Source organism: Heterodontus francisci, chromosome 19 (assembly GCF_036365525.1).
Source record: "Heterodontus francisci isolate sHetFra1 chromosome 19, sHetFra1.hap1, whole genome shotgun sequence".
NCBI classification, from domain to species: Eukaryota; Metazoa; Chordata; class Chondrichthyes; order Heterodontiformes; family Heterodontidae; genus Heterodontus; species Heterodontus francisci.
The window spans coordinates 69,030,726-69,047,768 of record NC_090389.1 but is presented as its reverse complement, the minus strand read 5'-3'; the positions used below and the strand labels follow the sequence as shown (position 1 = coordinate 69,047,768).

Genomic DNA, 17,043 nt, shown 5'->3' with positions numbered 1-17,043 from the left:
TGAAAGTGAGCCATTCACAATAATAGCATTGTTTGCATTTTCTTGCAGTTACTTATGGAGTGCTAACACTGATGAACTTGTGGACAATTTGGATGATGGCAAGAAATCCAAACAGAACCAAAAGCTGCTGGGACTACGGGGCGGCTGAAAGTTTGGAATAAAGACAAAAAAGCGCTGGAAATACTCAGCAGGTCTGGCAGCATCTGTGGAGAGAGAAGCAGAGATAACGTTTCAAGTCAGTGACATTTCATCAGAAAGTTTGGATTATTCTTTTGATACAAAATGCTTCAGTGAAGTATAGTGTATAAAAGAAAGTTGCGGAGGATGCAAAAATGTTGCTTCGGAGAAGAGCGTGAATTGAAAATTTTGCATCCTTTCAAAAGCGTCGTCTTTTAAGCAATTGACTTATAAATCGGCTAAAGTAAATGCGCAGTGTGCCTTCGCCTTAAAGGGAGGGGCGTGGCCTGGCGGCGGCGGCGGGGTTGCGCGCGGGAACGGAGCGTTTCTGGTTGGTGGCGGCGGGTAACCAAGGAGACGGAGGGAGCGTTGGATGTGAGGTCGCGCGGCTGATTTCACCCGGACTCAACCTGAAGAGACAACATGAGCTCCGTGCTGGTAGGTGACTGACCGATCGGGGATTGCAGAGATGGCCCGCGTCCAGCTCCCTCTTTCCGAGCTGAGGGTTCGGTGTGCTGCGGCCTGCCGCTCGGTTTAAGCCTGGCTCTGGCTTGATGCTCGGGCCCAGGGGAAACCTGCAGCTGGCCCTGACCTGCCACTGGCAGGCTGGAGCTGCCGGGACTGGCCGGATTGACATGTTGCACCGTGGACGCTGTGTTTGCATTTTTTTTTTTACATTGACCAGTCTCCCATAATAAACACAACTAAGGGGCATAAAGTCTGCAGGTTCACTGATGCTCATATTTAAATTGTAGTTTGGGGAACCAACCTGAGGCCTTCCCATTGTTGTAGGTGTGTGTCATTATACAACATGTTTTATGCCAGTAATGGCCCACTGGGTTCGCCATTCATTGCCAGATCTGGCAGGGCCACATCCGGCAGTGTGAGGTCCCTGTGCCAAAACTGTTCACTAGTTCGGGAGCATCCTGGAATGCAAAGATAATTCCTGGCTTTTTATTTCCCTGCAACCAACTGTCTCCTTAAACCCCTTTTTCTAGCTCCTTTCCAGCAACAAGTGTGAGGAGCTTAGGGAATGCTTTGAAACTAATGTTGAGAGCATCCATTCAGCTGCCTCCATCAGTTCCCTCCTTTCCCCTTGTGCACCCAGACTGGCATTTGCTTCCTTCTATGGTTTCTCTCCTATCGTGCCTTAAAAATGAAGACTGGGTGCTTAATGTTCAAGCGTACAAAGTGTTCAGAAAAGATAGGGAAGGAAAAATGGGAGGTGGCACATTGTAGTGTTGGAAAGGGAGGAAGGATGTCCTTTCGGGGCCAAAGACAGGTTAGAGTTAAGAAGCAAAAAAAGTTTGATCACGCTACTGGGAGTATTCTATAAGCCTCCAAATAGTGAGAGAGATAGAGGAGCAAATCTGTAGGGAAATCCCAGGGATGTGCAAGAACTATAGGGTGGTGATAGTGAGGGGCTTTAATTTACCCAAATATCATTAGGGATAACGTTGGAGTAAAAGGTCAGGAGAGGAAGGAATTTCTGAAATGTGTTCAGGAGAACTTCCTTGACCAGTATGTTTTTGGTCCAACTAGGAACGAGGCAATCCTGGATTATCAGGAGACTGTGGCATAATGGTAATGTTACTGAAGTAGTAATCCAAGGCTAATGACCTGGATTTATGGGTTCAGATCCCACCATGACAACTGGTGGAATTTAAAATTAATTAATATGTTTACACAATAGCAACATGAGGAAACACTTTTTCACACAACGAGTGTGTGGGATCTGGAATGAACTGCCTGAGAGTTTGATGAAGGCAGGTTCAATCAAGGTATTCAAGAGGGAATTGGATTGTTATCTGGAAAGGAATGTGCACAGCAATGGGGAGAAGGCCAGGAAGTGGCACTATGAATTGCTCCTTCGGAGAGCCAGTGTAGGCATGACAGGCCGAATGGCCTCCTGTGCTGTAACAATTCTCTGATTCTGAGAATGGCAATTATCATTAAGGGGAACCCAAAAATCCTCTGCTGGCTTTTAATAGTAAGAGGTGGGGTGGGCCCTATTAGGGCCAAAGAAGGCGATTATATTGGTACGACTGAGGCGGGAGCAATGCACTGTCAATTCCCATCACTTCACAGGTCATAGCATATTATTAAAGTTTCCCACAAACTGGAAAACAGCCAAATTAAACACTTTGTTAACCCCCATAATAAAATATACCAAACCAGGTATCTTTAGACAACAACAAATTAGCTATTTATTAATAAACTAAATCAACACTATTAAGATAAATTTATGTCTGAAGACCTGAAAACTACTTATTTACCCTAAGCATCCCCCCCCCCCAATGCATAGACACATACATTCAAAAACTAACAATGGTTAACTGGTTTTAAAAATGGTGTTTCTTAGGAATAAAAATAAGTAGTTCTTTTGTAAGTCCTGCTAAGTTGCGTTCCCAGTTGATGAGGTGTCCCAGAGTAGAGTAATCAGATACCACTCGACAAAACAGTCTTTAATAGGTGGGCATTCAAAGTGTTTCAAACTGCAGCAGGCGTCATACAGTTCTTTCATGAGAAGCACAGCAATAGATCTACTTGGATTTTAAAATTGGCAGTCTTTTAGTAGAAACTTCACTGAAAATTCCAGCAAACACAAACAGGCAATAGGGAGGGTTACTTCTGTAGCAGACTTCTTAGAGTTTCGAAGTAAAATGAAATTTACTACCTCCAACAGTGCAAATTGTTCTTTTGCAGGGTTTTTCCCCCCTTAGGCAAACACAGTCTGCGCTCAATGTAGATTTTTTTGCTGAGAAATGGACAGTTCTTCCTTCAGTGTGCAGCATGCTTCATTTTTCTCCAATTCAAACAGGTTAAAGCTAGTCTTTACCCACAGTTAAAAGTTACAGTACACCATGTGTCTTGTCTCTCCTGCTGGACCTAGGAAACAGGTGCAGCTGGCACACAATATAAAAGCTTCTCTCAGTCTTAAAGGCACACTGTTTTAAACAGAGGAAAAAAATTGTTCCAAATATGCTTGGAGGTGCAGGGCTTTGTATTGTTGTCTACTAAGGAAGAGGACGCTGACAAAATATTGGTAGCAGGGCTGATGGTAGAGGTAATTGATGGGTAAAAATTGATAGAAAGGATGTACTGGATAGGCTGTCAATGCTTAAGAGTGGATAAGTTTCCTGATGGCTTTCATCCCAGGTTGCTAAAGGAAATGGGAGTGAAGATAGCAGAAGGGCTTACTGTATTCTTCCAATCTTCCCAAGGGATTGGGGAAGTGTCAAAGAATTGGAGAATGACAAATGTGACACCCTTATTCAAGATAGGGTGTAAGGACATTCCTAGTAACTACAGGCTGGTTAGTTTAACACCAGTGGTTGGTAAGATTTTAGGAACAATAATCAAGAAAAAAAATCAACAGGCACTTGAAGAGGTTTGATTTAGTAAAGGAGAGCCAGCATGGATTTGTAAAAGGCAGATCGGCTTGACTAATTGAATTTTTTGATGAAGTAACAGAGAAGGTTGATAAAGGGAAAGCAATGGATGTTGTCTGCATGGATTTTAAGAAAGCATTTGACAAGTACCACATAAAAGACTGGTTAACAAAATTGGGCCTCATGAATTGGAGGGTCACTGTCAGCTTGGATAAAAAATTGGCGTAAGTTTGGAAAACAGCGAGTCATGGTAAATGGTTGTTTTTCAGACTGGAGGATGGTAGACAGTGGTGTTCCCCATGGTTCAGTGCTGGGGCCACTGCTTTTTTTGATATATAATTGACTTGGATATTGGAATACAGAGTAAAATTGCAAAATTTTCCAATGATACCAAACTTGGAGGTGTGGCAGACAGTGAGAATGATACCAATCGACTGCAATAGGACAGACAGGCTAGCAGAATGAGCAGGCAAGTGGCAGATAGGATAAGGAGAGACAATATAGACTAAATTGCACAGTTCTAGAGTGTTCAGGGACAGAGGAACCTAGGGGTTTATGTGTTTGAAGGTGACAGGACAGATTAAGACAGTAATTAGCAAAATATAGGATCTTGGGCTTCATAAATAGAGGTATTGAGTACAAAATCAGGGAAGTTTTGTTGAACCTTTATAAAGCTCTGATTAGGCCGTGACTAGAGTATTGCATCCAGTTCTGGTCACCATACTCTAGGAAGGATGTGAGGGTCCTTGAGAGGGTGCATGGGAGATTTATCAGAATGATTCCAGGGATGAGAGCTTTTAGATAAAGGTTAGGTTGGAGTAACTGGTGTTGTTTTCCTTGGAGCAAAGGAGATTGAGGGGTGATTTGATAAAGGTGTACGAGATTATGACAGGTTTTGATAAGATAAACAAATAAAAGCTGTTCCCATTAGCTGATGGTACAAGGACTAGGGGACACAGATTGAAGGTTTTGGGCAAGGGATGTGTCTATGAAATCATTAGAAAATCAATTTTCATTGGGAAATTCTTTCTCTTACATGAAGATGTGACGTGCTCAGTCATTTAAAAAGTAACATACTGTAGCAACGATTATTGAATGGTGCACTTGATGTTTCTAACACCGTATCTACAAATATTATAAGGTTTCTTTCGTACTTTGTAGGAAGATCCAACATTAGAACGCCACTTTAAAGGCCATCGCGACACTGTCACAAGTATTGACTTCAACTCTAACATGAAGCAGTTAGGTATGTTGCAATTCCCAAATAAACTATTTTTAAAAATCTTTTGGGGCAAGCATAATGTTAAGGGATGGGATATGTGACAACTTGTGTGTTGAGGGAAAAGGCATTGGGGTCTTTTAGAGATCAAGGTACTTAGAAAGAAAGACTTGCATTTATATAGCACCTTTCATGACCATGGGTTGTTCCAAAGTGTTTTATAGCCAATTAAGTACTTTTGAAGTGCAATGTAGGAAATGTATTCGAACATCAGACAAAATCCCAGAATTATTTCACCATGTCAGAGCTTAGCCAACATCACTGTCAATCATGGATAATCAAAACATCCAAATCCTCGACTGGGCATTCTGAACTAGGCCGCCATCACTGTAGGTCCAGACTTTGGCTTTGGTGACAGCAACTGTTAGAATATAAAAAAATACAATCAAGAATCAAAATTGTGGCCCAAGGTCACATCTTTGGAAAATTATGTACACAATCTTCAGTAAAGTAGACACTATACCATTTACTTTATGTCATTAGGAAAGGTTCTGTGTGCCTTCTGCTCTGGTCCAAAAGCTATGAAAGCAAATTTGGGAATAACTGCGACCCCACATTTTTACTATCCAACTATCTAGAGGATAACCAATTACAAAGGATAAGTACAAAGACTTAAATAATGTAGAAGAAAAAAAATTAATACTCATGACAGATGCAAAAATCACAGCATTGTTATCATCCGAATATAATTATCTTTCGTATCTTATTAGAAGTCTCATAGGCCACATTTTTTAAAATTTGTTCTTGGCATGTGAGCATGGCTGGCAAGGCCAGCATGTATTGCCCTTCACTAATTGCCCTTGAGAAGGTGGTGGTGAGCCACCTTCTTGAACTGTTACAGTCCATATGGTGTAGGTAGACCCACAGTGCTGTTAGGGAGGGAGCTCCACAATTTTGACCCAGCACAGTGAAGGATCGGTAATATAATTCCAAGTCAGGATGGTGTGTGACTTGGAGGGGAACTTGCAGGTGGTGGTGTTCCCAGGCGTCTGCTGCCTTCCTCTTCTAGAGGTTGTGAGTTTGGTAGGTGCTGTTGAGGGAGCCTTGGTGAGTTGCTGCATCTTCTAGATGGTACACGCTGCTGTCACTGTGTGCGAGTAGTGGAGGGAATGAATGTTTAAGGTGGTGGATGGGGTGCCGTTCAAGCGGGCTGCTTTGTCCTGGATGTTGTCGAGCTCCTTGAGTGTTGTTGGAGCTGCACTGTTCCAGGCAAGTGGAGAATATTCCATCGCTCTCCTGACTTGCGCCTTGTAGGTGGCGGACAGGCTTTGAGGAGTCAGGAGGTGACTTATTCACTGCAGAATTCCCAGCTCCTGACCTGCTGTATTCATAATGCTTAATTGGCTTGTCCAGTTAAGTTTCTGGAAATGGAACCCCCCCCAAGGATATTGATGGGGGATTCAGCGATGGTAATGTCATTGAATGTCAAAGGGAAATGGTTAGATTCTCTCTTGTTGGAGATGGTCATTGCCTGGCACTTGTGTAGTGTGAGCATTACTTGCCACTTATCAGCCCAAGCCTGAAGGTTGTCCAGGCCTTCCTGCATGCGTGCACAGATTGCTTCGGTATCTGAGGAGTCGCGAATGGTACTGAACATTGTGCAGTCATCGGTGAACAATCCCACTTCTGACCTTATGGAGGGAAGGTCATTGATGAAGTAGCTAAAGATGGTTGGGCCTAAGACACTAGCCTGTGGAGCTCCTGCAGCGATGTCCTGGGGCTGAGATGATTGGCCTGCAACAACCACAATCATCATCCTTTGTGCTAGGTATGACTCCAAATGGTGGAGAGTTCCCCCCACCCTCTCCCCCTCCCCCCCCCCCCCCCCCCCCCGCCGATTCTCATTGACTTCAATTTTGCTTTTGCTCCTTTATGTCACACTCGGTTAAATCATGTCTTGATGTCAAAGGCAGTCACTGTCCCCTCACTTCTTGAATTCAGCTCTTTTGTCCATGTTTGTACCAAGGCTGTAACGACATATGGAGCTGAGTGGCCCTGGTGGAACCCAAGCACAATACCAGTGAGCAGGTTATTGCTAAGTATGCGCCGCTTGATGGCACTGTCAGTGACCCCTTTCATCATTTTGCTGATGATCGGCAGTAGACTGATGGGGCGGTAATTGGCTGCATTGAATTTGTCTACCTTTTCATGGATCAGAGATTGGTGGGCACTTTTGCACATTGTGTAAAACGGATAGCAAGAGTTTCGAAAGATATTTAAAACGGAAAAGAGTAAGTAAAGTGAGTATTGGTCCTCTAGAGAGTGTTATAACCAGACGAGAAAGGTGTCTCGGGGTCTGTTACTATCTTCACCTGGTCTTATAACCGGGTTTAATTTTAAATACACTGTTTTGAGCTCCCCTTTTTGTGAATCCTTGTTCACAGTTTTCAATTATAAGGCAAAGAAATGAGCACACCAGATTTTCCCAGGTTTAAAGAAGAAAAAATGAAATTTATTAAACCTTAAACTTAAACTCTAATACAGTTTACGCCTACGGATATACGAGACGCCCACGCTAGCATGCACGCGTGATATACACATGCAGATAGGGACAGAAAAGAGAAGAAAAGATAAGGTGGAACAGTTTGAGGCAATATCTTGTTACGGTGCTGTGAACTCATGGTTTAGTCCTTTAGTAAGTAGTCTTGCTTTCGTCTGGGCCCAGTGTTCTTCTTGAACCTTGTTCACGTAGGAGACGATTCTCTCTTTGAGTTTCACGTGTTTTCAGAAGATTCGGTTCCATAGGAAGGAGATGGGAGCAGGCAGACAGGAGAGGCTACAATTCTTGCTTTAGTTCCAGGAGCACACGGCGTTCTGAGTTCAAATTCTGTTTTTCCAGTTTAAAACTCCCCTAGTTGGCCAGCAGGTGGTCACATGACCGACTGGTTTGACCAGGTCTCTTTTGTGTATTGGGGTGGGGACTGGTTCCTTTGTTTCAACACTGTCTGGTACTATGCAAATGTCCTTCCAGCCAGGGGCTTGCAATTGTAAGTTTTAATGTTCATGTGGTGAAATCATGTCTGCCTCAGTCTTGGCAGGTGTGGGGGTTTGCCTGACAAGTGAGAATGGGGAGTTAATAGATAATAAGGAAATGGTGGATGAAATGAACAAATATTTTGCTTCTGTCTTCACTATAGAGGATACAAAAACATTCCAGTAATAGCTGTAAATCAGGAGGTGGAAGGAAGAGAAGAACATGGTGAAATTACAATCACCAGGGAAGCTGTACTGACCAAACTGATGGAGCTGCGGGCTGACAAGTCCCCGGGTCCTGATGGGCTTCACCTTAGGGTCTTAATTAGAGATACAGCACTGAAACAGGCCCTTCGGCCCACCGAGTCTGTGCTGACCATCAACCACCCAGTTATATAATCCTACACTAATCCCATATTCCTACCAAACATCCCCACTTGATCCTATATTTCCCTACCATCTACCTACACTAGTGACAATCTATAAAGGCCAATTTACCTACCAACCTGCAAGTCTTTTGGCTTGTGGGAGGAAACCGGAGCACCCGGAGAAAACCCACGCAGACACAGGGAGAACTTGCAAACTCCACACAGGCAGTACCCAGAATCGAACCCGGGTCCCTGGAGCTGTGAGGCTGGGTGCTAACCACTGCGCCACTGTGCAGAGAGGTGGCTAATGAGGTAGTTGATGCGTTGGCGTTAATTTTTCAAAATTTGCTAGATTCAGGAAAGATTCCATCAGACTGGAAAGTAGCAAATATAACCCCTCTCTTCAAGAAGTGGGGGGAGGCAGAAAACAGGTAACTATACAGGCCAGTTAGCTTGAGGTCTGTCATGGGGAAAGTGTTAGAATCGATCATTAAGGAGGCTACAGCTTAGAAAAACTCAAGGTAATCGGTAATAGCATGGTTTTGTGAAAGGGAAATCATGTTTAACCAATTTATTAGAGTTCTAACATGCGCTGTGTATAAAGGGGAGCCCGTTGACATACTGTACTTGGATTACCAGAAGGCATTTGACAAGGTGCCACATCAAAGGTTATTGCGCAAAGTCGGAGCTCATGGTGTAGGGGGTAACATATTAGCATGGATAGAAGATTGGCTGGCTGGTTGGCAGAAAACAGACGGTATGAATAAATGCATCCTTTTCTGATTGGCAGGATGCGACAAGTGGCGTCCGCAGGGGTCTGTGCTGGGGCCTTGACATTTAACAAATTATATCAGTAACTTAGATGAGGGGAGCGATGGCATGGTAGCTAAATTTGCAGATGACACTAAGATAGGTGGGAAAGTATGTTGTGAAGAGGACATAAGGAGGTAGCAGACCGATTATAGCTAGGTTGAGTAAGTGGGCAAAACTCTGGCAGATGAAGTATAATGTGGGAAAATGTGAAGTTGTTCACTTTGGCAAGAAGAATAAAAAAGCAGAGTATTACTTAAACGGAGAACGACTGCAGAATTCCGAGGTGCAGAGGGATCTAGGTGTTCTATTGCATGATTCACAAAAGGTTACTGTGCAGGTTCAGCAAGTAATAAAGAAGGCTATCCTTTATAAGAGGAATTGAAAATAAAACTAAGGATGTTATACTTCAGTTATACAGGAATACTGTGCAGTTTTGGTCTCCTTATTTAAGGAAGGATGTAAATGAAGGTGGTTCAGAGGAGGTTTACTAGATTGATATCTGGAATGAGCTGGTTGTCTTGTGAGGAAAAGGTTGGACAGACTGGGCTTGTTTTCACTGGAGTTTAGAAGAGTGAGGGGAGACTTGATTGAAGTATACAAGATCCTGAACAATCTTGACAAGGTGGATTTGGAAAGGATGTTTCCTCTTGTGGGTGAGTCCAGAACAAGGGGGCATTTTTAAAATTAGGGGTCACCCTTTTAGGACAGAAATGAGGGGAAATTTTTACTCTGAGGGTTGTGTGACTTTGGAACTCTGTGCATCAGAAGGTGGTGGAGGCGGGGCCTTTGAATATTTTTAAGGCAGGATTGATTGATTCCCTTGTATAACAAGAATGTAAGGTTATTGGGGGTAGTTGAGACTGTGGAACTCGAGACACAAACAGATCAGCTATGATCTTATTGAATGGCGGAGCAGGCTATAGGGGCCGAATGGCCTACTTCTCCTAATTCGTATGTTGTTGGGTAGGTGCCAGTGTTATTCTCCAACAATTTGGCTAAGGCGCGACTAGTTTTGGAGCATAAGTCTTCAATACTACAGCAGGGAAGTTGTTAGAGCCCATAGCCCTTTCTGTATCCAGTGCCTTCAGACGTTTCTTGATATCACATAGAGTGAATCGAATTGGCTGAAGACTGGCATCTATGATAATTGAACCTCAGGAGGAGGCTGAGATGGATCTTCCACTTGGCACTTCTGGCTGAAGATGGTTGAAAATGCTTCAGCCTTGTCCTTTGCATTGACATGCTGGGCTCACCCATCATTGAGGATGGGGATGTTTGTGAAGCCTTCTCCTCCTCCAGTTATTTACTTAGTTGTCCAGTACTATTCACTACTGGATATGGCAAGACTGCGGTGCTTTGATCTGATCTGTTGGTTGTGGAATCGCTTAACTCTGTTTATAGCATGCTGCTTCTGCTGTTTCACATCCATGTAGTCCTGTGTTGTAGCTTCACAGGTAGGCACCTCATTTTTAGGTTTTCCTGGTGCTGTTCATGGCATGCTGTCCTAGGCTCCTTGTTGAACTAGGAGTGGTTCCCTGGCTTGATGGCAAGGATAGAGAGAGGGATATGCCGGGCCATTAGGTTACAGATTGTGGTTGAATGCAATTCCACTGCTGCTGATTGCCCATAGCACCTCATGGATGCCCAGTTTTGAGCTGCTAGATCTGTTTTGAGTCTGTCCCATTTACCACAATGATATTGTCACACAGTATGATGGAGGGTCCTTGATGGAACATTATCCAAAATCAAGGTGAACCTAAAGATGTTTTATCGATACATTAAGGATTAAAGGGTAACTAAGGAGAGAGTAGGGCCCATAAAAGACTAAAAAGGTAACCTATGTGTAGGGGTGAAAGATGTTGGTATGGTTCTTAATGAATGCTTCGCATCTGTCTTCAAAAGAGGGGGACGATGCAGATATTGTAGTAAGGAGGAGGAGTGTGAAGTATTGGATGTGATAAACAGGGAGAAAGGAAATATTAATAGGATCAACATCCTTGAAAGTTGATAAGGCACGAGGGCCAGATGAAATGTACCCTAGGCTGTTAAAATAAGCAAGAGGGGAAATAGCAGAAGATCTGACCATTATTTTCCAGTCCTCACTGGATACCGTTGGGTTGGCAGAGGATTGGAGAACTGCTAAAGTTGTAATTCTGTTTAAAAAAGGAGGGGGGGATAGACCGAATAATTACAGGCCAGTCAGTCTAACCTCAGTAGTGGGCAAATTATTGGAATCTGTTCTGAGAGACAGGATAAACTGTCACTTAGAAAGGCACAGGTTAATCAAGGATAGTCAGCATGGATTTGTTAAGGGAAGATCTTGTTTGAGCAACTTGATTGAATTTTTTGAAGAAGTAACAAGGAAGATAGATGAGGGTAGTGCAGTTGATGTGGTCTACATGGATTTTAGCAAGGCTTTTGATAAGGTCCCATATGGCAGAGTGGTTAAAAAAAATTAAATCTCATGGGATCCAGGGAAATGCAGTAAGGCGGATACAAAATTGGCTCTGGCAGGAAACAAAGGGTAATTGTTGATGGGTGTGTTTGCGACTGGAGGGCTGTTTCCAGTGGTGTTCCACAGGGCTCAGTACTGGGTCCCCTGCTTTTTGTGGTATATATTAACGATTTTGGTGTAAATGTAGAGGGATGATCAAGAAGTTTGCAGATGACACAAAGATTGGCCATGTAGTAGATAGTGAGGAGGATACCTGTAGGCTGCAGGAAGATAGTGATGGTCTGGTCAGATGGGCAGGAAAATGGCAAATGGAATTCAACCCAGAAAAGTGTGAGGTGATGCACTTGGGGAGGTCAAACAAGGCTAAGGAATACACAATTAGTGGGAAAATGCCAAGAAGTATAGAGGAAGTGAGGGACCTTGGAATGAATGTCCAAAGATCCCTGAAGGTAGTGGGATAGGTCGATAAGGTGGTTAAAAAAGCATATGGAATCTTTCCTTTATTAGCTGAGGTATAGAATATAAGAGCAGGGAGGTTATGCTGGAATTGTATAACTCATTGGTTAGGTTGCAAGTTGAGTACTATGTTCGGTTCTGGTCACCTCATCACAGAAAGGATGTAATTGCACTAGAGAGGGTACTACAGAGGAGATTTACGAGTATGTTGCCAGGACTGGAAAAATGCAGCCATGAAGAAAGATTGGGTAGGCTGGGGTTCTCCTTGGAACAGAGAAGGCTGAGGGGGGGATCTGATTGAAATGTACAAAATTCTGAGGGGTCTGGATAGAGTGGAGGTGAAGGGCCTAGTCACCCTTAGCAAAGAGGTCAGTGACTAGGGGGCACAGATTTAAAGTGATTGGTAGAAAAATTAGAGGGGAGATGAGGACAAACTTTTTCACCCAGAGGGTGGTAGGGGTCTGGAACTCACTGCCTGCAAGGGTAGTTGAGGCAGAAACCCTCAACTCATTCAAAAGGAGTCTGGATATGCACCTCAAGTGCTGTAATTTACAGGGCTATGGACCAAATGCTGGAAGGTGGGATTAGAATAGATAGGTTGCTTTTTGGCTGGCACAGGCACAATGGGCCAAGTGGCCTCTTTCTGTGCCTTAAACTTTCTATGATTCTATCTCCACAAGGGCTATGCGGTGGTCACACCTACCAATAGTGTCATGGACAGGTGCATCTGCAACAGGTGTTTGTTGACGACGAGGTCAAGTAGTGGTATTCCTTTTGTTAGTTCTTTCACCACCTGCCACACGCACAGTCTGGCAGACCTTCAGGACCTGGCCAGTTCGATCATAGTGATGCTACCAAGTCACTCTTGGTGATGGACATTGAAGTCCCCTATCCAGTGTACATTCTGTGCCGTTGCTACCCTCAATGCTTCTTCCATGTGCTGTTCTACTTGGAGGAGCACTGATTCATCAGCTGAGGGAAGGCGGTAGATGGTAATCAGCAGTAGGTTTCCTTGCCTGTGTTTGATCTGATGCCCTGAGATTTCATGTCATTTGGAGTCAGTGTTAAAGGCTCCCAGGGCCATTCCCTCTTGTACCACTGTTCTGCCACCTCTGGTGGGTCTATCCTGCTGGTGTTCAGGACTCGCGCAGGATCATAATGGAGGAGTCTGGGACTTTGGCTTCAAGATACGATTCGGTGAGTATAACTATGTCAGTCTGTTGCTTAACTAGTCTGTGGGACAACTCTCCCAATTTTTGCACAAGTTCTCAGATGTTAGTGAAGAGAACTTTGCAGGGTCAACTAGGCAGGGTGTGCCTTTGTCGGTTTCTGGTGCCAAGGTGGATGCCAGGTGGTCTGTCTTTTTTTTTTATTCTTCAACTTTTCTGTAGCAGTTTAATGCAACTGAGTGGAATTAATGTAGGATTAGTATAAATGGGTGGTTGTTGGTCGGCACAGACTCGGTGGGTCGAAGAGCTTGTTTCAGTGCTGTACCTCTCTCTGACTCTATGACTTGATTGTGATGAATAATGGCCAAAGTAACTGTGTAAGAAATCAATGCCATCAAGAGAGGAAAGAATAGGAGGCGAGAAAGCTGGTGAGAGAAAAGAGTAGTACAGCCAACTGCGGGACTTCTGGGAAGTCTCTGTTCCTGAAACAAGCAAAGAGATCCTGATCCAAAACATGGGTATAACACCAATTTCTATTTCAGTTTTTTATACACTGATCAAAATTGCTAGATTTGTGGTATGAGGCATAGTTTTCATAGAATCATAGAAATTATAACATCGGAGAATTATGGAATTTGTTGGTCATGTACTCGGTATACAAATGTAGGAAAGGGAGTTGAAGGAGACTGCTTTTAATGCATAATTTTAAACAATGAAAATGTACAAGTTATGTTGCAGGTTTGAAACAAAACTTAAAAAGTTGTTTTCTTTTAACAGCAACTGGATCGATGGATTCCTGTGTCATGATCTGGAATTTGAAACTGCAGATGAGAGCCTATCGATTTGTAGGTCACAAAGATGCCGTCCTCTCAGTCCAGTTCTCTCCCTCTGGTCACTTAGTGGCTTCTGCATCCCGAGATAAAACAGTCCGCCTCTGGGTTCCTAGTGTGTAAGGCAGTATTTTTTGTACTTGTGTGATGTATGAGAGGGCATGAATTTGTTGATACCTATTATTGCTCTGGAGCTGTGGATTTTGCTTCAGCTTGGTTCCTGTTTTAATGTATCTGTCAGTTTTTATTGATTGCAAGCAGAAAAGTTTCTGATACTTAAATATGTCTACACCTTGGAACAAAATTCTCCTAATTTGTTTTTTGTGTGATGATCTTAAAGATACGATCACTGAAAAAGTTTTCCTTATTTAACTCGTCAAAAAGGCTCATAATGTTGAACATCTCTCAGATCTTCTGGTTGTCTTTGTTTGAATGAAAAGAACATCAATTTCTCAAATATTTCCTTTTAAACTAAGATTTTCATCCCTGGTAACATATTACTGAATCTTTGCTGCACCCTCTTCGCCGTCTTGACGCCTTTCCTAATGGTAGTTAAAACTGGGCGCGCTATTTTAACTGTGACCTGACAAATAATTTGTATAGATTTTAACATCATCTCTTTGCTTTTGCAGTCTATAAAACCTATTGTCACATTTTTTTGAAACAATTTTGTCGATTTGTCCTCCCACTCTGAGATTTATGTATCTGGACCTCTGTGTGTTCCTGCTCTTTTTAAATGTTTATCATTTAGCATATATGGATAGGAAAAGGCATGTAAGGATTAATGAAGAGGGAGAGGAACAAAGAGTGGAGCAGGACTAGGATGTGGCCGAAGTAGAATGGCAGTGGGAGCTTAGTTTCTCTATGGCCACCTGTATGCATGAACATAATTGGACACAAGCGCATAACCTAACTTACCTGGACAAGAGGCAGAGCGCTAGATTTGATAATGAAGTCATTGCAATAAAAGCTTGATCAATGGGGGTAACCAGTGGTTGATCTGGGGTTGTTGAGAAAGATTGGAGGAGGCTGGATTCTCTGTAGAGTTGATGAACTATACATGAGGAAAGTCAGCTCCAAGGATGTCTGAGGAGGTTGTGGAAAGTTAGAGATAGCGGTAGTGTTACGACCAAGGCGGGAGGAGTGCACTGTTAATTCAGTCCCACTTCTCCACAAATCACAACATATTCTTTAAATCTTCCACTTGTTGAAACAGTCAATCGGATACACTGTTTTTCCCCAGAATAGAACACACTAATCAGGTTTCTTTATTGAGCAACAAAATTAACAGTTTATTATAAAACAAGTCTTAACTAGTAATGAAGTAAAACTATAGCACATAGATCACATTTTAAAATATCCAACATTAAATTTTAAAAAGTCCTCTTTTCTACCTTAACCAATTTTTAAAGTCTCTTATTACCTTAGTCCCTTCACGCACGTGCACTCACTCACACTCACACTCACACACACACACACACTCACACACACACTCACTCGCACACTCACTCGCTCACACACTCGCTCACACACTCGCTCACACACTCGCTCACACACTCGCTCACACACTCACAAACACACGCACTCACAAACACACGCACTCTCAAACACACGCACTCAAACACACGCACTCAAACACACGCACTCAAACACACGCACTCAAACACACGCACTCAAACACACGCACTCAAACACACGCACTCAAACACACGCACTCAAACACACGCACTCAAACACACGCACTCAAACACACGCACTCGCACGCACGCACTCAAACGCACGCACTCGCACGCACGCACTCGCACGCACGCACTCGCACGCACTCGCACGCACGCACTCGCACGCACTCGCACGCACGCACTCGCACGCACGCACTCGCACGCACGCACGCGCACGCACTCGCACGCACGCACACGCACGCACTCGCACGCACACACGCACTCGCACGCACACACGCACTCGCACGCACACACGCACTCGCACGCACACACGCACTCGCACGCACACACGCACTCGCACGCACACACGCACTCGCACGCACACACGCACTCGCACGCACACACGCACTCAAACGCACACGCGCACTCAAACGCACACGCGCACTCAAACGCACACACGCACTCAAACGCACACACGCACGCACACGCGCACGCACACGCACACGCACACGCACGCACACGCACACTCTCAAACACGCACACGCACACTCTCAAACACGCACACGCACACTCTCAAACACGCACACGCACACTCTCAAACACGCACACGCACACTCTCAAACACGCACACGCACACTCTCAAACACGCACACTCTCAAACACGCACACGCACACTCTCAAACACGCACACGCACACTCTCAAACACGCACACGCACACTCTCAAACACGCACACGCACACTCTCAAACACGCACACTCTCAAACACGCACACTCACAAACACGCACACTCACAAACACGCACACTCACAAACACGCACACTCACAAACACGCACACTCACAAACACGCACACGCACACACACGCACACGCACACTCACAAACACGCACACTCACAAACACGCACACGCACACTCACAAACACTCACAAACACGCACACTCACAAACACGCACACGCACACGCACACTCACAAACACGCACACGCACACTCACAAACACGCACACTCTCAAACACGCGCACGCACACTCTCAAACACGCGCACGCACACTCTCAAACACGCGCACGCACACTCTCAAACACGCACACTCTCAAACACGCACACTCTCAAACACGCACACTCACAAACACGCACACTCACAAACACGCACACTCACAAACACGCACACTCACAAACACGCACACGCACACTCACAAACACGCACACGCACACGCACAAACACGCACACGCACAAACACGCACACGCACAAACACGCACACGCACAAACACGCACACGCACAAACACGCACACGCACAAACACGCACACGCACACGCACAAACACGCACACGCACACTCTCAAACACGCACGCACACGCACAAACACGCACACTCACAAACACGCGCACGCACACTCTCAAACACGCACACTCTCAAACACGCACACTCTCAAACACGCACACTCTCAAACACGCACACTCTCAAACACGCACAC

General features: G+C 44.4%; 1 protein-coding gene across 4 annotated transcripts in view; it reads left to right on the top strand.

Moving 5' to 3' along the window:
* The first annotated feature begins 469 nt into the window (after positions 1-469).
* The window catches only part of LOC137380151 (POC1 centriolar protein homolog A-like), a 149,208-nt gene continuing 132,634 nt past the window's right edge, over positions 470-17,043 (top strand). For 2 of the 4 annotated variants that reach the window (XM_068051868.1, XM_068051866.1), the window contains exons 1-3: positions 503-615; positions 4,731-4,815; positions 13,860-14,031. In XM_068051868.1, the coding sequence (XP_067907969.1) occupies positions 601-615; positions 4,731-4,815; positions 13,860-14,031 (272 nt within the window). In that variant the 5' untranslated portion in view covers positions 503-600. Of the gene's footprint in view, positions 616-4,730; positions 4,816-13,859; positions 14,032-17,043 lie in introns of all 4 variants that reach the window. The other 2 variants (XM_068051870.1, XM_068051867.1) reach the window with 2 other exon arrangements.